The sequence below is a fragment of the Chanos chanos genome, chromosome 6 (assembly GCF_902362185.1).
Source record: "Chanos chanos chromosome 6, fChaCha1.1, whole genome shotgun sequence".
NCBI classification, from domain to species: Eukaryota; Metazoa; Chordata; class Actinopteri; order Gonorynchiformes; family Chanidae; genus Chanos; species Chanos chanos.
The window spans coordinates 50,124,690-50,149,557 of record NC_044500.1 but is presented as its reverse complement, the minus strand read 5'-3'; the positions used below and the strand labels follow the sequence as shown (position 1 = coordinate 50,149,557).

Here is a 24,868-nt window from a genome sequence, read left to right as displayed (position 1 = left end):
GAGAGTGTGTAGATGTTTGGTGTATATATAAATTTAGAGAGTGTGTAGATGTTTAGAGAGTGTGTTGATGTTTGGTGTATATATAAGTTTAGAGAGTGTGTAGATGTTTGGTGTATATATAAGTTTAGAGAGTGTGTAGATGTTTGGTGTATATATATATAAGTTTAGAGAGTGTGTAGATGTTTGGTGTGTATATATAAGTTTAGAGAGTGTGTAGATGTTTGGTGTATATATAAGTTTAGAGAGTGTGTAGATGTTTGGTGTGTATATATAAGTTTAGAGAGTGTGTAGATGTTTGGTGTATATATAAGTTTAGAGAGTGTGTAGATGTTTGGTGTATATATAAGTTTAGAGAGTGTGTAGATGTTTGGTGTATATATAAGTTTAGAGAGTGTGTAGATGTTTGGTGTATATATAAGTTTAGAGAGTGTGTAGATGTTTGGTGTATATATAAGTTTAGAGAGTGTGTTGATGTTTGGTGTATATATAAGTTTAGAGAGTGTGTTGTTGTTTGGTGTATATATAAGTTTAGAGAGTGTGTAGATGTTTGGTGTATATATAAGTTTAGAGAGTGTGTTGATGTTTGGTGTATATATAAGTTTAGAGAGTGTGTTGATGTTTGGTGTATATATAAGTTTAGAGAGTGTGTAGATGTTTGGTGTATATATAAGTTTAGAGAGTGTGTTGATGTTTGGTGTATATATAAGTTTAGAGAGTGTGTAGATGTTTGGGGTATATATAAGTTTAGAGAGTGTGTAGATGTTTGGTGTATATATAAGTTTAGAGAGTGTGTAGATGTTTGGTGTATATATAAGTTTAGAGAGTGTGTAGATGTTTGGTGTGTATATATAAGTTTAGAGAGTGTGTAGATGTTTGGTGTATATATAAGTTTAGAGAGTGTGTAGATGTTTGGTGTATATATAAGTTTAGAGAGTGTGTAGATGTTTAGAGAGTGTGTAGATGTTTGGTGTATATATAAGTTTAGAGAGTGTGTAGATGTTTGGTGTATATATAAGTTTAGAGAGTGTGTAGATGTTTGGTGTATATATAAGTTTAGAGAGTGTGTAGATGTTTGGTATATATAAGTTTAGAGAGTGTGTAGATGTTTAGAGAGTGTGTTGATGTTTGGTGTATATATAAGTTTAGAGAGTGTGTAGATGTTTGGTGTATATATAAGTTTAGAGAGTGTGTAGATGTTTGGTGTATATATAAGTTTAGAGAGTGTGTAGATGTTTGGTGTATATATAAGTTTAGAGAGTGTGTAGATGTTTGGTGTATATATAAGTTTAGAGAGTGTGTAGATGTTTGGTGTATATATAAGTTTAGAGAGTGTGTAGATGTTTGGTGTATATATATATAAGTTTAGAGAGTGTGTAGATGTTTGGTGTATATATAAGTTTAGAGAGTGTGTAGATGTTTAGAGAGTGTGTAGATGTTTGGTGTATATATAAGTTTAGAGAGTGTGTAGATGTTTAGAGAGTGTGTAGATGTTTGGTGTATATATAAGTTTAGAGAGTGTGTAGATGTTTGGTGTATATATAAGTTTAGAGAGTGTGTAGATGTTTAGAGAGTGTGTAGATGTTTGGTGTATATATAAGTTTAGAGAGTGTGTAGATGTTTGGTGTATATATAAGTTTAGAGAGTGTGTAGATGTTTAGAGAGTGTGTAGATGTTTGGTGTATATATAAGTTTAGAGAGTGTGTAGATGTTTGGTGTATATATAAGTTTAGAGAGTGTGTAGATGTTTGGTGTATTTATAAGTTTAGAGAGTGTGTAGATGTTTGGTGTATATATAAGTTTAGAGAGTGTGTAGATGTTTAGAGAGTGTGTAGATGTTTGGTGTATATATAAGTTTAGAGAGTGTGTAGATATTTGGTGTATATATAAGTTTAGAGAGTGTGTAGATGTTTGGTGTATATATAAGTTTAGAGAGTGTGTAGATGTTTGGTGTATATATAAGTTTAGAGAGTGTGTAGATGTTTGGTGTATATATAAGTTTAGAGAGTGTGTAGATATTTGGTGTATATATAAGTTTAGAGAGTGTGTAGATGTTTGGTGTATATATAAGTTTAGAGAGTGTGTAGATGTTTGGTGTATATATAAGTTTAGAGAGTGTGTAGATGTTTGGTGTATATATATATAAGTTTAGAGAGTGTGTAGATGTTTGGTGTGTATATATAAGTTTAGAGAGTGTGTAGATGTTTGGTGTATATATAAGTTTAGAGAGTGTGTAGATGTTTGGTGTATATAAGTTTAGAGAGTGTGTAGATGTTTGGTGTATATATAAGTTTAGAGAGTGTGTAGATGTTTGGTGTATATATAAGTTTAGAGAGTGTGTAGATGTTTGGTATATATAAGTTTAGAGAGTGTGTTGATGTTTGGTGTATATATAAGTTTAGAGAGTGTGTAGATGTTTGGTGTATATATAAGTTTAGAGAGTGTGTAGATGTTTGGTGTGTATATATAAGTTTAGAGAGTGTGTTGATGTTTGGTGTATATATAAGTTTAGAGAGTGTGTTGTTGTTTGGTGTATATATAAGTTTAGAGAGTGTGTAGATGTTTAGAGAGTGTGTTGATGTTTGGTGTATATATAAGTTTAGAGAGTGTGTAGATGTTTGGTGTATATATAAGTTTAGAGAGTGTGTAGATGTTTGGTGTATATATAAGTTTAGAGAGTGTGTAGATGTTTAGAGAGTGTGTTGATGTTTGGTGTATATATAAGTTTAGAGAGTGTGTAGATGTTTGGTGTATATATAAGTTTAGAGAGTGTGTAGATGTTTGGTGTGTATATATAAGTTTAGAGAGTGTGTTGATGTTTGGTGTATATATAAGTTTAGAGAGTGTGTTGATGTTTGGTGTATATAAGTTTAGAGAGTGTGTAGATGTTTGGTGTATATATAAGTTTAGAGAGTGTGTAGATGTTTGGTGTATATATAAGTTTAGAGAGTGTGTTGTTGTTTGGTGTATATAAGTTTAGAGAGTGTGTAGATGTTTGGTGTATATATAAGTTTAGAGAGTGTGTAGATGTTTGGTGTATATATAAGTTTAGAGAGTGTGTAGATGTTTGGTGTATATAAGTTTAGAGAGTGTGTAGATGTTTGGTGTATATATAAGTTTAGAGAGTGTGTAGATGTTTGGTGTATATATAAGTTTAGAGAGTGTGTTGATGTTTGGTGTATATATAAGTTTAGAGAGTGTGTAGATGTTTGGTGTATATATAAGTTTAGAGAGTGTGTAGATGTTTGGTGTATATATATATAAGTTTAGAGAGTGTGTTGATGTTTGGTGTATATATAAGTTTAGAGAGTGTGTAGATGTTTGGTGTATATATAAGTTTAGAGAGTGTGTAGATGTTTGGTGTATATATAAGTTTAGAGAGTGTGTAGATGTTTAGAGAGTGTGTAGATGTTTGGTGTATATATAAGTTTAGAGAGTGTGTAGATGTTTGGTGTATATATAAGTTTAGAGAGTGTGTAGATGTTTGGTGTGTATATATAAGTTTAGAGAGTGTGTAGATGTTTGGTGTATATATAAGTTTAGAGAGTGTGTAGATGTTTGGTGTATATATAAGTTTAGAGAGTGTGTTGATGTTTAGAGAGTGTGTTGATGTTTGGTGTATATATAAGTTTAGAGAGTGTGTTGATGTTTGGTGTATATATAAGTTTAGAGAGTGTGTTGATGTTTGGTGTATATATAAGTTTAGAGAGTGTGTAGATGTTTGGTGTATATATAAGTTTAGAGAGTGTGTAGATGTTTGGTGTATATATAAGTTTAGAGAGTGTGTAGATGTTTGGTGTATATATAAGTTTAGAGAGTGTGTAGATGTTTGGTGTATATATATATAAGTTTAGAGAGTGTGTAGATGTTTGGTGTATATATATATAAGTTTAGAGAGTGTGTAGATGTTTGGTGTATATATATATAAGTTTAGAGAGTGTGTAGATGTTTGGTGTATATATAAGTTTAGAGAGTGTGTAGATGTTTGGTGTATATATAAGTTTAGAGAGTGTGTAGATGTTTGGTGTATATATAAGTTTAGAGAGTGTGTTGATGTTTGGTGTATATATAAGTTTAGAGAGTGTGTTGATGTTTGGTGTATATATAAGTTTAGAGAGTGTGTAGATGTTTGGTGTATATATAAGTTTAGAGAGTGTGTAGATGTTTGGTGTATATATAAGTTTAGAGAGTGTGTAGATGTTTGGTGTATATATATATAAGTTTAGAGAGTGTGTAGATGTTTGGTGTATATATATATAAGTTTAGAGAGTGTGTAGATGTTTGGTGTATATATAAGTTTAGAGAGTGTGTAGATGTTTGGTGTATATATAAGTTTAGAGAGTGTGTAGATGTTTAGAGAGTGTGTTGATGTTTGGTGTATATATAAGTTTAGAGAGTGTGTAGATGTTTGGTGTATATATAAGTTTAGAGAGTGTGTAGATGTTTGGTGTATATATAAGTTTAGAGAGTGTGTAGATGTTTGGTGTATATATAAGTTTAGAGAGTGTGTAGATGTTTGGTGTATATATAAGTTTAGAAAGGTGATTGATTGGTGTGATCTCCATAAAGTCATCATTCTGTTCCTTCTGTTACCTGTCCTCAGCCTCAGATGGGCCTCAGAGTGTTACAGTGTCAGTCCTAAATCTTCACAATTGTCTTCACAATTCTCCATTAGGGTCCACATATTCCAGGTTCTAAAGTTAATAGTCTTTTGTGTCTGACTGTATTTGGGTGTTCCCACTCATCCAGTCATTCAGTCTAGAATGGTGAGGCAGATCATTTTTAAGACAGATCATTTTTAAAGCAGATTCTTTTTAAGACAGATCATTTTTAAAACAGATTCTTTTTAAGGCAGATCATTTTTAAGGCAGATCATTTTTAAGACAGATTCTTTTTAAGACAGATTCTTTTTAAGACAGATTCTTTTTAAGACAGGTCATTTTTAAGACAGATCATTTTTAAGACAGATCATTTTTAAGACCGATTCTTTTTAAGACAGGTCATTTTTAAGACAGGTCATTTTTAAGACAGATCATTTTTAAGACACCCTTTCCAGCTCCTCCATTCTGTGAGGAGAGCAGATCCTAAACAAAGATGCAAAGTTGCTTGAGTAGTTGCTGAAAAGTCCTCCCTCCGTCAATCCAAAAGCCATACACCTGCTGAAAAAATCAGCACCTTGGCATAATACAAGTAAAAGCTGAGACACACTCTGCCCAGACACTGGGTTAGGGTTACACACACGACGAGCTTCCTGCTCAGAACAGCGCCTGATGTGCCGTCTATGGATTTGACCTTTTTGACTAGAGCTTTTAAATGACCCTTTTTGATTCTGCATACCAGTCAGGTCTTTCACATCCACTCCCCTAACTGAGATCCTGTGGAAATGTCACTGGTAACCGTCAGTCACCGCTGGCTCTGCTATGTCGTAAGATGCGTCTGATTCCCTCCACCTCTGTGTGATTTTTTTTCTCAGATTTCTACGTGTCCTCATTCCATATAACAGACTTAGGATTACACTCTGTATCACAGTCAGCCAGAGGACTGCTTCTCCCTTTTTTATGTTTTGGTTCATCTCAAAGTTTCCTCCTGTTTAACCAAAGGAGAGATTTTCCTTGCCACTGTGACTTTAGGCCCAGTATCCTGTAAGCTATTCTGTGTTAATGTCTATTAGAACAGTGCTACAAAATTGCCAAATAACTGCAATAACAAGGACAATATGACTTGCTCCTGCTGACACCTCTTCTGTCTGCCTCTTGTTCTGTTTTTGCTTAAGAGTGAAGATTTGCTATGGAATGACTATGAAGAGAAGTTGTCTGATCAGATTGTGCGGACCATGGAAAATTACACCAGCCAGTTCCCAGAAGTGAAAGTGGGTCAAAACGCTGACAAAACACGTACACACATGACACAGACACACACTATACACACACACACACACACGCTTTCTCTCTCTCTCTCTCTCTCACACACACACACACACACACATGCAGAATTTCAACTTTACTTAAACACACTCTACACACACACACATACACACACACACACACTATACACACACACATGCTTTCTCTCTCTCACACACACACACACACACATATACACACACACACACATATACACACACTCACACACACACACCCCTATTAAATGTCCTGCAAGCACATTCACACTGAAATGACTGTGGACTGTGGCTTGGTGGTTTGGAGAATGTTTCCTCTCTGTGTGTGGCTGAGGATGACGGTTCTGTCTGTGTGTGGCTGAGAATGACGGTTGTCTCTGTGTGTGTGTGTGTGTGTGTGTGTGTGTGTGTGGCTGAGAATGACGGTTGTCTGTGTGTGTGGCTGAGAATGACGGTTGTCTGTGTGTGTGTGGCTGAGGATGACGGTTCTGTCTGTGTGTGGCTGAGAATGATGGTTGTCTGTGTGTGTGTGGCTGAAAATGATGGTTGTCTCTGTGTGTGTGTGTGTGTGTGACTGAGAATGACGGTTGTCTGTGTGTGTGGCTGAGAATGACGGTTGTCTGTGTGTGTGTGGCTGAGGATGACGGTTCTCTGTGTGTGTGGCTGAGAATGACGGTTGTCTGTGTGTGTGTGTGGCTGAGAATGACGGTTGTCTGTGTGTGTGGCTGAGAATGATGGTTGTCTGTGTGTGTGTGGCTGAGAATGATGGTTGTCTCTGTGTGTGTGTGTGTGTGTGTGGCTGAGGATGACGGTTCTCTGTGTGTGTGTGTGGCTGAGAATGACGGTTGTCTGTGTGTGTGGCTGAGAATGACGGTTGTCTCTGTGTGTGTGGCTGAGGATGACGGTTCTCTGTGTGTGTGTGTGGCTGAGAATGATGGTTGTCTGTGTGTGTGTGGCTGAGAATGATGGTTGTCTGTGTGTGTGTGGCTGAGAATGATGGTTGTCTGTGTGTGTGTGGCTGGGGATGATGGTTGTCTGTGTGTGTGTGGCTGAGGATGATGGTTGTCTGTGTGTGTGGCTGAGAATGACGGTTGTCTGTGTGTGTGTGGCTGAGGATGACGGTTCTCTGTGTGTGTGTGGCTGAGAATGATGGTTGTCTGTGTGTGTGGCTGAGAATGACGGTTGTCTGTGTGTGTGTGGCTGAGGATGACGGTTCTCTGTGTGTGTGTGGCTGAGGATGATGGTTGTCTGTGTGTGTGGCTGAGAATGACGGTTCTCTGTGTGTGTGGCTGAGAATGATGGTTGTCTGTGTGTGTGTGGCTGAGAATGACGGTTCTCTGTGTGTGTGGCTGAGGATGATGGTTCTCTGTGTGTGTGGCTGAGAATGATGGTTGTCTGTGTGTGTGGCTGAGAATGATGGTTGTCTGTGTGTGTGGCTGAGAATGATGGTTGTCTGTGTGTGTGGCTGAGAATGACGGTTGTCTGTGTGTGTGGCTGAGGATGATGGTTGTCTGTGTGTGTGTGGCTGAGAATGACGGTTGTCTGTGTGTGTGTGGCTGAGAATGATGGTTGTCTGTGTGTGTGTGGCTGAGAATGATGGTTGTCTGTGTGTGTGTGGCTGAGAATGACGGTTCTCTGTGTGTGTGGCTGAGGATGATGGTTGTCTGTGTGTGTGGCTGAGGATGATGGTTGTCTGTGTGTGTGGCTGAGGATGATGGTTGTCTGTGTGTGTGGCTGAGAATGATGGTTGTCTGTGTGTGTGTGGCTGAGAATGACGGTTGTCTGTGTGTGTGGCTGAGAATGATGGTTGTCTGTGTGTGTGGCTGAGAATGACGGTTCTGTGTGTGTGGCTGAGAATGATGGTTGTCTGTGTGTGTGTGGCTGAGAATGACGGTTCTGTGTGTGTGGCTGAGAATGACGGTTGTCTGTGTCGTTAGGAGAGAGTGGCAAAGAGAGGAAGGAAACTAGTGGACTATGATTCAGCGCGGCATCACCTAGAGGCCCTACAGAACGCCAAGAAAAAAGATGATGCAAAAATAGCCAAGGTGAGCAGGACACTCACAGACAGACACACATACACAGTCATATAGTTTATTATAGTATGGGGTAATATGATAGTCATATGGTTTATTATATGAGGTAACATCTGATAAAGGTATTTAAATATCTTTATAAAGATATAAAGATCTTTAGATTTAAGATATTGACCAGGTGTGGAGGGAATGATACTTGTCTGAAGTTACTGGAGAGTCTGTGTGGGGGATTGTATGGAGAAAGGATACAGAGTCTAAGAGAAGTGAGAAAAAACGGCTGAAGAAGACTTTGTGGTGTTAGCGGTGGTTAGTGTTTGTCAGAGATAGCTTAGCAGTGGTTCAGTCAAGGAAGGGGCAGGGAGAAGAGCAGGGTATTGTGGTGGTAAACAGGCTGGTGGGGTCAAAGAGCACATCCAGGGCTATACACAAAGACCATATTGGTAGGTGGCCCATCAGGTTTTGTCAGGCAGTTCACTCATCTTTGATGTGTGCACAGGGCTGAGAGCAGGAAGCCCCAGTTTGACCCCAGAGTGGCAGTGCAGCTCTCCAGACACACGTGTGTGTAGACTTGACTTAAACCTGTGTCTGAAACCCTTAGTCTTGGAAGGCTGTTCTGTAGTGGGGGAGCGCTAGTTTTGGAAACCCTAGGAACTGTCAGGGGCCCTACACCTTTTGAGGAAACGCTAGGAACTGTCAGGGACCCTACACCTTTTGAGGAAACCCTAGGAATTGTCACGGACCCTACACCTTTTGAGGAAACCCTAGGAATTGTCACGGACCCTACACCTTTTGAGGAAACCCTAGGAATTGTCACGGACCCTACACCTTTTGAGGAAACCCTAGGAACTGTCAGGGACCCTACACCTTTTGAGGAAACCCTAGGAACTGTCAGGGACCCTACACCTTTTGAGGAAACCCTAGGAACTGTCAGGGGGCCTACATCTTTTGAGGAAAGTAGGTGAGGAGGATCATAATGAACCAGGATCATAATGAACCTCTCAGATACTGTGGAGCACTACCAAAGCTTTGTAAGTGAGTAGCAGTAGTCTTCATCAAGGTGGAGTTTAACAGGAAGCCAATGTAGAGAGTACAGTACAGTACAGGACAGGACAGGACATTACAGTACAGGACAGTACAGTACAGGTCTCATGTGCTGGACCTTTCTTGTTCTCACGAGGACTCTGTAACTGGCTCAATTCTGTTTAGGGAAACATTCATGGACCAGAGCCGTGCAGTCCATAATTTCATCAGCCTTTGCTCATAGATATAGTTGTGTGTCAGTGTTGTAACCATGGAAACTGATACTATGCTTATGGAAAATCTCATAAGGAGGTTTCATATATAAAGAGATGAACAGCGACCCAGCACTGTTGTACCTGAGTGTGTTCATACACATATGGAGAATTGAGTGTATTCATACACATATGGAGAATTGAGTGTATTCATACACATATGGAGAATTGAGTGTGCTCATACACATATGGAGAATTGAGTGTATTCATACACATATGGAGAATTGAGTGTGCTCATACACATATGGAGAATTGAGTGTGCTCATACACACATGGAGAATTGAGTGTGTTCATATACACATGGAGAATTGAGTGTGCTCATACACACATGGAGAATTGAGTGTGTTCATATACACATGGAGAATTGAGTGTGTTCATACACATATGTACAAATTGGTAATGGTCGCTTTGGGAGAATCTGAACCATCAAAATGCCAAACCACCTTTGCCAACGAGACCTTCCAGCCTTTTTAAAAGGATGTTATGATGTAGAGTTACCACATGCTGTGAATGAATTAACCATAGATATGCTCCTGTGGTAAGATGAAAGAAGGCGATCAGTCAACACTTAAACGAGAGCATGTCCTCTTTACCACAGTGTGGTCTAAAGCATGTCCTCTTTAAAACAGTGTGGTCTAAAGCATGTCCTCTTTACCACAGTGCGGTCTAAAGCATGTCCTCTTTACCACAGTGCGGTCTAAAGCATGTCCTCTTTACCACAGTGTGGTCTAAAGCATGTCCAAGTTTTAGAGATGTGTTTATCATATTACGCAGTGCCAAGCGAGGGTAGGTTTTTAAAATGACTTTGTGATGATGTGGATCAGGCACATATGTTAAAGGATGTGGTCTGAACACTTTAGTCTGACTGTTTAATAGGACCAGAAGAATCAAGTTCTTCTCTAGACTGTGTGGCTGACTCGGTAAGTGCAGACACTACAGGATGAATAAGAATTCTGAAACATATTTTTTATCGCCACTATTTTTCCATTGAATAAAAACACAAAGTCATTAAGGCTCAAACTCAGCGCTTGTTTAAGGGCTCCAGCTTGATCAGTGTACCAGAGTTCACACTTCCTCTCTCGAACTCTTTCTTCCTGTGCAGCCTTGTGTTGCCTGTCACATTAAGGGGCCTCTAATCCTCTAATCCAGTCTGAACTGAACTGCTCCTTTAATGGGCTGTTTGTAGCCCAGCTATCACTTAACATCAATCTTTCCATGCTCTCGCTCATCAACAAGCAAGAATCCAGAAGTTATTCTCAGTAAACCCTGAGCGCTGTGTTAGAAAACAGATGGCCATTTATGTGAGGCAGGGACTTACACTCTGACGACCAACCGCACACTGATGGTCAAACCGCACACTGATGGTCAAACCGCACACTGATGGTCAAACTGCACATTGATGGTCAAACCACACACTGATGGTCAAACTGCACATTGATGGTCAAACCACACACTGATGGTCAAACTGCACATTGATGGTCAAACCACACACTGATGGTCAAACTGCACATTGATGGTCAAACTGCACATTGATGGTCAAACTGCACATTGATGGTCAAACCACACATTGATGGTCAAACTGCACATTGATGGTCAAACCGCACACTGATGGTCAAACTGCACATTGATGGTCAAACCGCACATTGATGGTCAAACCGCACACTGATGGTCAAACTGCACATTGATGGTCAAACCACACACTGATGGTCAAACTGCACATTGATGGTCAAACCACACACTGATGGTCAAACTGCACATTGATGGTCAAACCACACACTGATGGTCAAACTGCACATTGATGGTCAAACCACACATTGATGGTCAAACCACACACTGACGATTGTAGCGCAGAGTAGGCCCTTTAAGGGACTGGTTTTGCTCATTCTAACATTCAGTCGACTTGTAATTGAATCCAGCAGCCACATGCCACGCAGTCTGTCTGTAGCAGTGATCTGTGGCGCACCTAATAAACTGGCCAGTGAGTATATGTATATGCATGTCTATGTATGTGTGTATTTATTGTGTGTCTGTGTCTTAGGCAGAGGAGGAGTTTAACATGGCTCAGAGTGTATGTGTGTATTTATTGTGTGTGTGTGTGTTTGTGTGTGTTTTCCTTAGGCAGAGGAGGAGTTTAACATGGCTCAGAGTGTGTTTGAGGACATCAATAAAGAGCTGAGAGAGGAGTTGCCTGTTCTGTATCAGAGGTAAAGATATTTACTGTGTTTACATACGTGCGTCTATGTGTGTGTGATTGTCAAACAAGATATTATTCACACCACTAACGTTAGGAGTATCAAGTTTAAACAAAGCAATTGTTAAGTGAATGATTTGCTGTGTTAAATGGTGTGTTTAAATGTTCATCTCTCGTGAGATTTTTAAGAGGAATTTAAACATTTTAGCATGTCTGGAGGGCCAGGCATTGTGTTTATATTATTTGTCATTAAAATAAATAACACATTTTAAAATGCAGCACTGCCTATATCAGTTTAGTTTGTGACAGGACAAATTTTGAGACCAGAGAATTATAGATTGTTAGGAGGATGTTTGCCACTTTCAAATTTAGCACCTGCGTGACATAGCGACAGCCGATATGACGCGAGAGCTCACTCACACAGACACCAACTGTGCTAACCCTAACCCTAACCTGTAGTTTTCAATGTGAACCCTAACCCTAACCTGTAGTTTTCAATGTGAACCCTAACCCTAACCTGTAGTTTTCAATGTGAACCCTAACCCTAACCTGTAGTTTTTAATGTGAACCCTAACCCTAACCTGTAGTTTTCAATGTGAACCCTAACCCTAACCTGTAGTTTTCAATGTGAACCCTAACCCTAACCTGTAGTTTTCAATGTGAACCCTAACCCTAACCTGTAGTTTTCAATGTGAACCCCAACCCTAACCTGTAGTTTTCAATGTGAACCCTAACCCTAACCCTAACCTGTAGTTTTTAATGTGAACCCTAACCCTAACCTGTAGTTTTTAATGTGAACCCTAACCCGAACCCTAACCTGTAGTTTTTAATGTGAACCCTAACCCGAACCCTAACCTGTAGTTTTTAATGTGAACCCTAACCCTAACCTGTAGTTTTTAATGTGAACCCTAACCCTAACCTGTGTGGGTGAAATGAAATCACAGGCTTAGGGGGTAGGGTTCTGTTACATGGGTGGTGTGTGATGTGTAACCGCCTCACTGAGAGTGCTGCCGTCGTCATGGAGCTTTTCGCTCAGTCTGTGGCTTATATCCGTATCCGGATATTTTCGAAAACTCACTTTTTTCTGTCAGTTTTGAAAGGATCACATCCACAATACACGTGTTTTTCAAAATCCCTCCACTCGAGAACAAGAAAACAATTGACGCCCAGACGTCTGCACAGAGCATAACGTTTAGCAACCGCATCACGTCAGTGTAACCTTCTGCTCGACTGACCAATCAAATCAGTCGAGTAACCTTCTGCTCGACTGACCAATCAAATCAGTCAAGAGGACTGAGACTGTGGAGAAGAGGTTTGCGAGTCTGGTGTTGAAAACTAGTCAGCAACTGCAACTGTCAACCAATAATGTTATGGAGGAAAACATTCAATGTATGATAACCCCTGTCTATAGCCATGATTATTAATAATAATACGTAACAAAACTCGCGACTAGATATATATGTATATATATGACTAGAAGTATATATATATGTGTGTGTGTGTGTGTGTATGTATGTATGTATGTATACATATATGTGCGTGTGTGTGAAATCAATTGATGTATTTTGACATAGACTAGACTTGTGAGATAATGCATGGCTTCCCAGAGGAGCATGACCCGATTCTAGGGAGAGAATAGAGTCAATGCATTGATTCACTGAAGGCAAAAAGATCTACGTGTGCCACCCAGAAATGATCTCAAATTACTGGGTAAAATGGTAAAATGTTTCAGAAATCTGAATAATTCACACACAAGTATATATGTGTTTGTGTGTGTGTGTGTATGTATATATATATGTGCGTGTGTGTGAAATCAACTGATGTATTTTGTGGTCATTGTTGCTACAGAACCAGTGTGTTTTTGTGGTGTGGTAATGTCTGTATGATGTGTTTACGGGTAAATGGAACAGTAATTGTGTGGTGCCAGCCGTATTGGCTGCTATGTTACAGTGTTTCAGAACATCTCAAACCTCAGGGATGTCTTCTACAAGGAGATGAGTGTGGTAAGACTACACCTTACCCTTTTCGATTTCAAAATATTTTCATTACTATCAATAGTATCATAAGTTTCATTAGTATCTATCTCTAACCAAAATAACCAACAGCTGTCAGCTTTTGAATGTGTTTGCTCATAACATGTGCCCCGTTCAGAAACTGCAGTCTACAGTTGGCTATGATCATGTGATTCAGATATTTTGGTAAAGCTAATGGTAATTGGTTTAGTTTTTTTTTTCTCTGTTAGTGATCTAAGTAAAGGTTGTGGGGTTAAAGTCCAGAGCTGAGTTGGATTATTTATTTTTCAGCTGAATCATGAAATATATAATGTGATGAAGAAACTGGAGTCACAGCATTCAGGCAAAGCTTTCATCATCAAAGGTCTTAACAGGTACTGTCATCATCATCATCATCATCTTCATCATCATCATCATAAGAGATGGGTGAAAATTCATAAATAAATGGAAGTCTTTTCCCTACAGAACTCACTGCTCATTTTGCCCAGACCCATGGCATTATTGACTACAGTCTGAAGCAGGGATGTGATTGGCAGTAGTATGGAATAGGGATGTGATTGGCAGTGGTATGGAGCAGGGATGTGATTGGCTGTAATATGGAGCAGGGATGTGATTGGCTGTGGTATGGAGCAGGGATGTGATTGGCTGTAGTGTGGAGCAGAGATGTGATTGGCTGTAGTATGGAATAGGGATGTGATTGGCTGTGGTATGGAGCAGGGATGTGATTGGCTGTAGTATGGAACAGAGATGTGATTGGCTGTAGTATGGAATAGGGATGTGATTGGCTGTGGTATGGAGCAGGGATGTGATTGGCTGTAGTATGGAGCAGAGATGTGATTGGCTGTAGTATGGAATAGGGATGTGATTGGCAGTGGTATGGAGCAGGGATGTGATTGGCTGTAGTATGGAGCAGAGATGTGATTGGCAGTAGTATGGAATAGGGATGTCATTGGCTGTGGTATGGAGCAGGGATGTGATCGGCTGTGGTATGGAGCAGGGATGTGATTGGCTGTAGTATGGAGCAAGGATGTGATTAGCTGTGGTATGGAGCAGGGATGTGATTGGCTGTGGTATGGAGCAGGGATGTGATTGGCTGTGGTATGGAGCAGGGATGTGATTGGCTGTGGTATGGAGCAGGGATGTGATTGGCTGCAGTATGGAGCAGGGATGTGATTGGCTGTAGTGTGGGGCAGGGATGTGATTGGCTGTAGTGTGGGGCAGGGATGTGATTGGCTGTAGTGTGGGGCAGGGATGTGATTGGCTGTAATATGGAGCAGGGATGTGATTGGCTGTAGTATGGAGCAGGGATGTGATTGGCTGTAGTGTGGGGCAGGGATGTGATTGGCTGTAGTGTGGGGCAGGGATGTGATTGGCTGTAGTATAGAGCAGGGATGTGATTGGCTGTGGTATGGAGCAGGGATGTGATTGGCTGTAATATGGAGCAGGGATGTGATTGGCTGTGGTATGGAGCAGGGATGTGATTGGCTGTAATAGGGAGCAGGGATGTGATTGGCTGTGGTATGGAGCAGGGATGTGATTGGCTGTAATATGGAACAGGGACGTGATTGGCTGTGGTATGGAGCAGGGATGTGATTTGCTGATGTGGTTTTGATTGTAATCAGACTGCGTAAACTTTGAGATGGGAATTATTTTCTTCAACTGGGAAAAAAGGACATATGGGAAACCGCTAAATGCTTGAAAAAAAGGTTTACAAAAACATATAACATTTTGAAAGGTATACAAAAACATATGACATGTTGAAAGGTTTACAAAAATAAACTGTAACTTGTATATAAACAAAAACATGTTGTGTGTCAAGATCACAACTGGAAGAACTGCTGTGTGGTTTAATTGCTCACAGAAGGTCTGTAACAATGTGCTAGCTCATTATCATCATCATCATCATCACCATCACCGCGTCCATGGAGTCTTAGTTATATGGACCCAATCTGTGTGTGTCTGTGTATACAAACAGTTGTTTATGTGTGTGTGTGTTTTCTCCTGTAGTAGCAGCAGTAAATCTAAGAAGAGGAGGTCTTTGACTATCTCTGCACCCATCCCCTGTAACACAGCCTTCCCCTCCCAGCCACTCCCTAACCTGACTGAAGCTCCTCCACACACACAGCAGCACAGTGACTCTGACGAGCGCAGTTCTTTAGACAGCGACACACACACCTCTAACAGACAATCCACGCTTTCTGAGGGGGAAGGAACCAAAACTGGAGCAGCCAATGACAGCACCTCTCAAACCAGCAGTGAGCAACTGGAAGAATCAGGTATCCAGAGTGAAGTGGGTAAAGGTTCGGACTCTGAACAGGGCGCAGAGGAAGAGACACATTCATCTCTGACCCACACAGACCCAACGCACGGTTCATCCACAGACCAAACACACGGCTCACCCTCAGCTGAACCTCAGGAGAGCAAGTCTAAGCCTCTCCCTGGATCTGAGTCTCTCCCTGGATCTGAGCCTCTCCCTGGATCTGAGTCTCTCCCTGGATCTGAGTCTCTCCCTGGATCTGAGCCTCTCCCTGGATCTGAGTCTCTCCCTGGATCTGAGCCTCTCCCTGGATCTGAGTCTCTCCCTGGATCTGAGTCTCTCCCTGGATCTGAGCCTCTCCCTGGATCTGAGCCTCTCCCTGGATCTGAAACCGAACTGGGCTCCACCGCTGCCCCGTGTCACTCTGAGCAGCAGCCCTCCCAAGAAAAGGAGAGTGAGAGAGAGGAGGAGAGTGAGAGAGAGGAGGAGAGAGGAAAAGCAGATTTCTCTCCAGACCAACCCACTGAGATCTCAGATCTCCCAGGGTTCCTTTACAAGGTATGTATCTGTCTGTCTGTCTGTCTGTCCATCTATCATCTCTCTGTGGCTGATCATATTAAATTTTAAGATTACGATTATGTTACATTTAAGGAATTTGTGTACTTATACTATACATAATGTTTAACCATAAGGTCTATAAATCAGCCGGTGGGCTGGGCTGGTCTGGAAAGTGGCCTGTGAACATGGTCTTGTGAAATGTTGTAGAATTCTGTTTTTACATTGATTGATTGATTAGTTGAGAAACTGTAGCGGTGGAGATGCATGGTTTATGTGAACGCGTGGTCCACTGATTGACTCGTTTACTGACTGACTGGTCGGCTGTGACTGTCAGCTGGGACTTAGATGCGAGCGTGAGTGATAGATTTGTTAATTGATGAATTGATTGACAGGCTGTAGCTGCGGAGAGTCAGACCTCAGAAGAGGGTGTGCTGCTAATGTTTGAGAAAGGAGACATTATCCTCATATTCAGTGATGATGAAGAAAAGGTGAGTGTTTTGTCAACAGAGGGGCTGGTGTGGGAATTCAGCAAATAGGAATGTGTCAAGTTGTTTTCATTCTGTATTGATGTGTGTGTGTGTGCGTGTGTGTGTGCATTGCAGCCAGAGGGGGCAGTATGGGGAGTCAGAGAACAGGACTGGAACACATATAAGGATCTGACCTTGCTCTCTGGCATCGTCATGGAAACCATGATCCAGCGCATCAGCTCAGACTGAGCATGCTGACTGCTGTCAATTAACATGAACTGTCAGATGACCCGATAAACTTGTGATGAAGTCAGACAACCAGCCAATCAGATCCTGCCTCTGGCTTACCAAATACAGTGTTCTTGCACAACACACATTCACACAAACATGCAACGCAAACTCATGCATACACATGCACAGTCTTCCGGCCAGTCATCTCCTGTCATTGTTTCTCTAGACTCTCTCCTTGTCCAACATCAGATGTTATTAAGCCTTAAGTCATATTAAACCTTAAGAGTTTTTTTCATGTAATGGCATATGATCTGTAAACACAGGAGCATATGAAATCATGTACTACTGAAGTTTTATAGCTGAAAATAATTGTTGAATTTTTTTAAATGTACGCAATAAAGTTGTGAAATCAAATCTATATGCAAGCATGAATGTGAAATGTTTATTTGAATTATTAATTTAATATGAGGAGAAGAATTTTCAGATAGTCCATTGTTATTCCCAATGACCAATCATCTTTCATATTTTCATATTTTAGCTGGTGTGAACTCTGCGTCAGTCATTTCTGTAAACACCAAAACCTCAGACTCAATTCATTCGGACAGCGATGCCCTTCACCCGTGATCAGGGCCATAACTACGAATCCTCAGCCCTGAAATATTTAATATGATCATTTTAATATCATCCCACTCAGCCAGCCCCACCGCAAGTTGATCTACACACACAGCTTTCCCCATCGCCGGAAGTGGCGTTAACATTATTAGGTGATTAAACAGGGAGTAGGGCTAGATTGGTAATGGTGGTTGAAAAAATTAATTGAGACTGATATTATGGATGTCTTACTGAATTTTTCCACATATTGGTGGGCACATAGACACACCATGTTCACGTGCACTTAAAACACTTTAACACAAGGGATGCATTTAAGTAAGTAGAGTAAGCTAGTAATTTTTATTGTACAAGCATATGACCACTTGGTGTTAAGAATTTTACAGTACAGATATAGTACAGCCATATGCCTAAACATCTCACTCAAGTGGACAGATGAGAACAGTAGTCTTACTGCCCCAGGTGCTGGTTTTCACACAGAGGTGAACTGTTGTACGACTCGATGATGATTTTTCTAATGGATATGATGTTCACCTGTAAAGCAGGTTAATGATGTGGATCATCTGCTTAGTGCCAACTGCTTTGTGAAGTGGTATGTCTGTCTTTGTAGAGACATTAATTAGAAATCTTGACGGAAGATAGTGAACAGGACCAGGCAGGATGTGATAACTGGATACTTAGTGACAGGTGGTCTAATTAGTGACGGGTGGTCTAATTAGTGACAGGCGGTCTAATTAGTGACAGGTGGTCTAATTAGTGACAGGTGGTCTAATTAGTGACAAGTCGCTGCATCCCAGGTCTGAAGCCCTACTCTATTTTTTTTTGCGTGTAGCTTCTTACATGTTTACGTAGGAAAATATGGCATTCGTCAAATTTAATCAACACTGTACAGTACTCTACATACACGGGCTGTTTTCTGTTTCAGAGGGACCACCATAATGCATTGGGTTGTTTTCTAACACAAGATAATATAATACATATAATGCATTCTAATTTTGTTATCATACCTGACCTAGAGTCAACCAAATTTTACATCTCACACAAAATCAGCAGCAGGACAGTAAGCTTAAGCTTGTAAATGTGTAAAGTAGTGGCAGGCTGCTAGACGCAGTGTTACTGATTAACAGTTGAGTTGGAGGATGTCTGTTGGGATATCTGGGGGATGGTGAGTACTGGGACTCTACACATGGTGTGTCCTTAGCTCATACAGCTTCAGCCTAAGGAGACATTTCAATGCACACAGATACACACAGAATCAGTGTAGCATGTGCCTTTGACCTCCTCTAGATTCATGCAGAGTGGGGAAGTGAAATTTTGCTCAGTCATTGTGATAAAATCACACAGTCATGCTTCAGTAACTCATTGATGCTGACTGTGGAATCCAGTGTGTGTGTGTGTATTTCAAACACACTAGACTGCACCAGTTTGGAGACTACGTACGCACAGACTACCTCAACCCACATAGATTCGCTGTCAAGTGAGCGCGAGATTGGATCCGCCTTCCGAAGCCAGGGATGGCGCTATTTCAAATGAAAGACGTAGCGCTCTCAATTCCTGTTTTTGCCTTCGATGGCACGGCAACAGTTCCGGACTTCCCTCCCAGCTGGGGCTATAAACATGGAAGTAAAGGTTCTTAATTTGTGGTGAAGAGAGGCCAAGAGGACACGGCTGATTACTTAACGCTGGCATGTTATGCTGCTCACAATCTTTTCGTCTGCGGAAACACTTTAAAAATCGTTGCATTTATAGCGACAGCGATTTATAGCTGACCTCTGCCGTTGTCATCTGTAAAGGTGATGTTGATGTTTCATAATAACTATTTTTAGAACAAATGTGATTTTATTTTAGCCTTTTATCTGCACAGGCATTAACTGCTTCCCCCACGATCCGAAGCCGCTTATCGGATGTGTTGAAAATGGCATTTAAAAAAGTGTATATCAGTATTGGCTATGCCACCGTTGGAATGTTGTTCGGTTTCTCCGTTTTCCTCGTGTGGAACTTCGCCTACCGACAACCGTGGACGGCAGCGATGGGTGGATTATCAGGTAGAGTCGGTTTGAATTTCCTCTGCATTCCTATACCTCCTGCTTATTATCCTGTGGCTTTTTCACTTCTAAGTGATAGCAGTTAAACTGTACGCAATGCTGTGTCATAATACAGTAACGGTATTGTCGTCAGAGTCTGAAGCTTAAGTTGTATGTCCACTTAAAAGTCACAAAAAAGTGTTCTTGGTTTTAGTCTTGAAGATTTCCCTGATCCACTGTCGTATCTTGTTCACTCAATATCGGCACGAGACTGACAACTCAAAACGCGCGCCTTCGCACATCTCCAGAACGTTACACATGGTTAAATAGTTTCATCGAGATGTGATTGTTCAATGTTGACACACACGTGCCACAAAATAAACCTCAGTTATAATACTCGAATATTCTGAGTTTGTGTTTATTTGTGCGCGCGCTTGTGTGTTGTGCATGACCAGTAGATCTGATGTGAGTGGTTCTCATGCGACAGACATTCTTATTCAGAGAGACTTTATAGAGTTTCAATATTATGCAGTCTTAAAATTAGTTTGAAAGGTTTCATATTTCTTGAATTATCTGGGTGTTAAATGTTAGAGTCAAAGATGCATTGTAAGAGTGTCTCTTACTTAGAGAGCTGTCATGCTGTGAAATCAACCCCAAAACCCTGGCTATCTCTCTGTTTGCCCACAGCCCTGAACCTGTCAGCACATACTCAGTCTCAGAAGCTTAAAACAGATACTTGCGTAACATTTACTTTTCTGTTTTTGTAGGAAACATTAATCTGTTTTCATCTTTTTCATCTGAGTTCATATCTTAAATCAACTCAATAGATGATTAAGCTAAAAATCAGCCTTGTTCACATCCGAGTGTTTTCAGACAAAGGGACACTAACGTTACCATGCTCAAACTGTCTCCGCCAGTGAAATGAATCAAACATCCATTTACTTAGTGTGTTTAAAGTTAAAACCTGACTTTAAAAGATAAAGAGTTGGAGATTCTCTCTTTGAATGGTGGTACAGGAGACACACACTGTCCTTGGAGCCAAAACAGCCCTTCTCTCTCTCTCTTTGACACGCTCACACACATGCACACACACAACCAACAAAGACTTAGGATATATTGCATAGCTGTGTGTTTTACTGAGTAATACCACATTAGAGTGAAGGGCCTCGTTTCCTGTGTGAAAGGTGAGACTGAACAGAGTCATGAAAATCAAGCCAGAACAGTGTGTGTGTGTGTGTGAGAGAGAGAGAGTTACATAGTGAAAAATCTTGTGACATGACATGACAAAATAAAAAGCTGTCTCAGGTTTTGACTCTGGTGCATATGGCCAAATATGATTTTGAGAGAGCTGTCAGAAAAGCCAAAGCAGACAAGTACCAGTGACAGCAGGGCCTTGAACAGGCCACGGACTATAAAACCACTGTCTCATTAGTCACATGTAGTCAAGATTCATATGATTTAGAAAATTTAGAGCGGGTTCTCAACGGGAACTGGTTCTAGATCCCTAGTTGTCTGACAATAATGTGTTGAATCTCGAATCTTGAATCCATGTACACAGATACACACTGTCACACAAACTTTAAACTGCACACACACACACAGTCACAGATATTAAAGTGGAAGAGAAGTATGTGCAGTCCTATCTGAATGTTACAACATCCAATAACACTGTGTGTGCGTGTGCGTGTGCGTGTGTGCGTGTGCGTGCATGCGTGCGCATGTGCGTGTGTGTGTTTTTGTGCGTTTCTGTGCAGGTGTACTGGCATTGTGGGCGTTGGTCACACATATCATGTATGTTCAGGATTATTGGCGCACGTGGCTCAGAGGACTCAAGTTCTTCCTCCTCATGGGGCTCATCTTCTCCCTGCTGTCAATCATCGCCTTCATCGCCTTCCTCTCCCTCGCCATCGAACGCAAAGAGTGTGAGTAATGCTCCAATCACATCACCTGAATCACATCACCTGAATTATGTACCAGTCACATCACCTGAATCACATCACCTGAATTATGTACCAGTCACATCACCTGAATCACATGCCAGTCACATCACCTGAATCACATCACCTGAATTATGTACCAGTCACATCACCTGAATCACATCACCTGAATCATGTACCAGTCACATCACCTGAATCACATAGCAGTCACATCACCTGAATCACATCACCTGAATTATGTACCAGTCACATCACCTGAATCACATCACCTGAATTACATGCCAGTCACATCACCTGAATTATGTACCAGTCACATCACCTGAATCACATCACCTGAATCACATGCCAGTCACATCACCTGAATCACATGCCAGTCACATCACCTGAATCACATCACCTGAACTATGTACCAGTCACATCACCTGAATCACATCACCTGAATCACATGCCAGTCACATCACCTGAATCACATCGCCTGAATCACATCACCTGAATCACATAGCAGTCACATCACCTGAATCACATGCCAGTCACATCACCTGAATCACATCACCTGAATCACATAGCAGTCACATCACCTGAATCACATCACCTGAATCACATCACCTGAATTATGTACCAGTCACATCACCTGAATCACATGCCAGTCACATCACCTGAATCACATCACCTGAATCACATAGCAGTCACATCACCTGAATCACATCACCTGAATTATGTACCAGTCACATCACATGCCAGTCACAACACCTGAATCACATCAAATAAATCACATACCAGTCACATCACCTGAATCACATGCCAGTCACATCACCTGAATCTCACACCAGTCACATCACCTGAATCACATCACCTGAATCACATGCCAGTCACATATCCTGAATCACATCAAATAAATCACATACCAGTCACATCACATGCCAGTCACATCACCTGAATCTCACACCAGTCACATCACCTGAATCACGTACCAGTCACAGCATCTGAGTCACATCACCTGAATCACATAGCAGTCGCATCACCTGAAACACATAACAGTGGCATCCCAGTAATTTAAACACTACACGCCATTTACACCCTTATCAGTTTGTTTTCTGATTATTGACTCTGTGCGTGTTTGTGCGTGTGTGTGTGTGTCACAGCACTGAGAGACCCAAACAGCCTGTTCCTGGCCAGCGTGTGGAGCTTTATGAGTCTGAAATGGGCATTCCTGTTGTCGCTGTATTCCCACCGCTACCGCAAGGAGTTTGCCGACATCTCTATCCTCAGTGACTTTTAGACACACACAAATGTGCACGCACAGGTTTTAAGAGATTTCCTGTCAGACACACACACACAAAAAACATGCACCAAAACACACATGTACGTTCACACCAAAAGGATGTCATAAACCTGGGAGAGAGATGTTTTTTTATTTGTGTTTGAGGGCTGGATGGTTTTTATATTTGTAAGTCATGATTGGTTCAGACACACCCTTTCATGCTGAGGCATTGTGTGTAGGGTCACTTATCCTTTAAGCATTTGAACATTGTTGAAATGATTTGTCTGATAATGTCTGAGAGGGGGAGCGCCTGGAAGAGCATGTGTTGGTTTGGATCATGTTGGTTGTGTGACTGAAGATCTGAGATTGGAGACCATGGAAGAGACAGACAAGACTAGGACAGCACTGTATTAAATTTTCTTACACACACACACACTGACACTGATATGAAACACCATGTCTGTAATTGAAATGCTGTGTGTCTGGCACTCAGTGTTGCTTTTCTTTGTATTATTTAGATACAAACAAACCTTCATACTGAGATTCTAATTCTGTCAATGTAACACTTTTATATAACTTTGCCACTGTTCTTTAACTATATATAGATCTGTCTGTATGTGTATATTAATGTCCTCTTGCTCTCTTATGAATACTCCATAATGTTAAGTGTGTATGGACTGTATTTATGTATGTATGAATGTATAATAAGGCCCATTATTAATAAAACAAACAAATATACTGTTTTGCTTTTCCATAACCATTTTTTCTTTTAGAAACCTTTTCACTAGGGGTGTCAGAGATAACGTGTTAATGCCATTTTTTCAATGCCAGTAATTTTTTTAAATGCCTTTAACACAAATCCTAATATGACCCTTTGAATCACCTGTAGTTCAGTGAAAGTCAGCTAGCCAGCCAACCCAGTTAAGTCACCTGCCATGTCAGTACCTTGTGAGAGGTTGTTTTCCATCTCTGGGCATATAGTACAGTAAGCAAGCTGCTTTATCATCCGAAAATATAATCAGACTTGTGTGTCTAGGCAACTGGCTCCATGCAAAGGAATAGGAAAAGTATATCTGCAATATCTAAGAGCAGTATTTAAAAGTTTGGGATCAGTCAAAACACTCAAAATCCAAAATGGCCAGCCTGCTGTTGGGCAGAGTTAATGAATGGGATTAAGAAAGTTGTTTGTATTGAGTAGACTAATAATGTTGGCAGCTTGATTTTGAATTGTGAGCAGATAAAAGATGTGCAATTAATTTGCGATTAATTGTGATTAACTGCACAAACTCATGTGGTTAATCTTGATTAATTATTTTAATCATTTGACAGCTCTACTTTTCACGTATTATTTGCCTATGGCTGATTGACAGATAAATGGATATGACAGGTTAGATGTGATAGGTTAGATATGATGGGTTAGATGTGATACATAGATATGACAGGGTTAGATGTGATAGGTTAGACATGATAGGTTAGATAGGATAGGTTAGACAGTGAAAGTTAGGAAACTCTGTGCTGATCGGATGGTTCAAATCATTGTGGAGAGCCCAGTTAGAACTCTAGCTTTGTTGTAGGAGAGGGGTTCCAACCACCAGTCTTGTTGTGTTAAGGATTCTTTATTTATACTTGATCATGCACTTGAGGTAGTTACTTGAAACTTGTGTGTGTGTGTGTGTGTGTGTGTGGTTTCTAAACAGAGTGAACAGAATACAAATATATCAAAATTTATCAAGAACAAACTACAAATGGGCTTAATATAAAACAATACAAAATACTTGCAAAAACATTGCCTTAATATGTAAAGCACACGCGCATTAGTGCGCATGCGCCAACAGGAATAAACAGGTTAATCTCCCCCAAAGACATAAACATTTGACCTGTTTACCTTAACGTACATCGTGAACATTCGAACACTCAATCATCTTAATATACACGACTCTCTAAGAGAGAGGACAAACTATTGCGGTGAACATTTCAGTGTGTCGTCTAGCAATTATCACTTCGAACGCCAACGTTAAAGTTACGTTCTCCGAAACTTCATTATGAACAACGATAAACAATTACAAACAGGAGAAACACAGGCAACTTACATTGTTCATG

The 24,868-nt window shown here is 40.6% G+C and overlaps 2 protein-coding genes across 2 annotated transcripts in view; both read left to right on the top strand.

The window, feature by feature from the left end:
• Nucleotides 1–16,955, top strand: part of bin2b (bridging integrator 2b) — a 22,662-nt gene extending 5,707 nt beyond the window's left edge. The window contains exons 5-12 of the mRNA XM_030778484.1: nucleotides 5,771–5,866; nucleotides 7,834–7,941; nucleotides 11,340–11,425; nucleotides 13,340–13,415; nucleotides 13,716–13,798; nucleotides 15,432–16,239; nucleotides 16,632–16,727; nucleotides 16,842–16,955. Coding sequence (XP_030634344.1) covers nucleotides 5,771–5,866; nucleotides 7,834–7,941; nucleotides 11,340–11,425; nucleotides 13,340–13,415; nucleotides 13,716–13,798; nucleotides 15,432–16,239; nucleotides 16,632–16,727; nucleotides 16,842–16,955 — 1,467 coding nt within the window. The remainder of the gene's footprint in view (nucleotides 1–5,770; nucleotides 5,867–7,833; nucleotides 7,942–11,339; nucleotides 11,426–13,339; nucleotides 13,416–13,715; nucleotides 13,799–15,431; nucleotides 16,240–16,631; nucleotides 16,728–16,841) is intronic.
• Nucleotides 16,956–19,181: 2,226 nt separating this feature from the next.
• Nucleotides 19,182–23,458, top strand: slc48a1b (solute carrier family 48 member 1b). Its single transcript, XM_030777491.1, has 3 exons — nucleotides 19,182–19,591; nucleotides 21,325–21,492; nucleotides 22,650–23,458. The coding sequence occupies exons 1-3, from the start codon at nucleotides 19,462–19,464 to the stop codon at nucleotides 22,784–22,786; spliced, it is 435 nt and encodes a 144-aa protein (XP_030633351.1). The 5' UTR covers nucleotides 19,182–19,461; the 3' UTR covers nucleotides 22,787–23,458.
• Nucleotides 23,459–24,868: the final 1,410 nt, after the last annotated feature.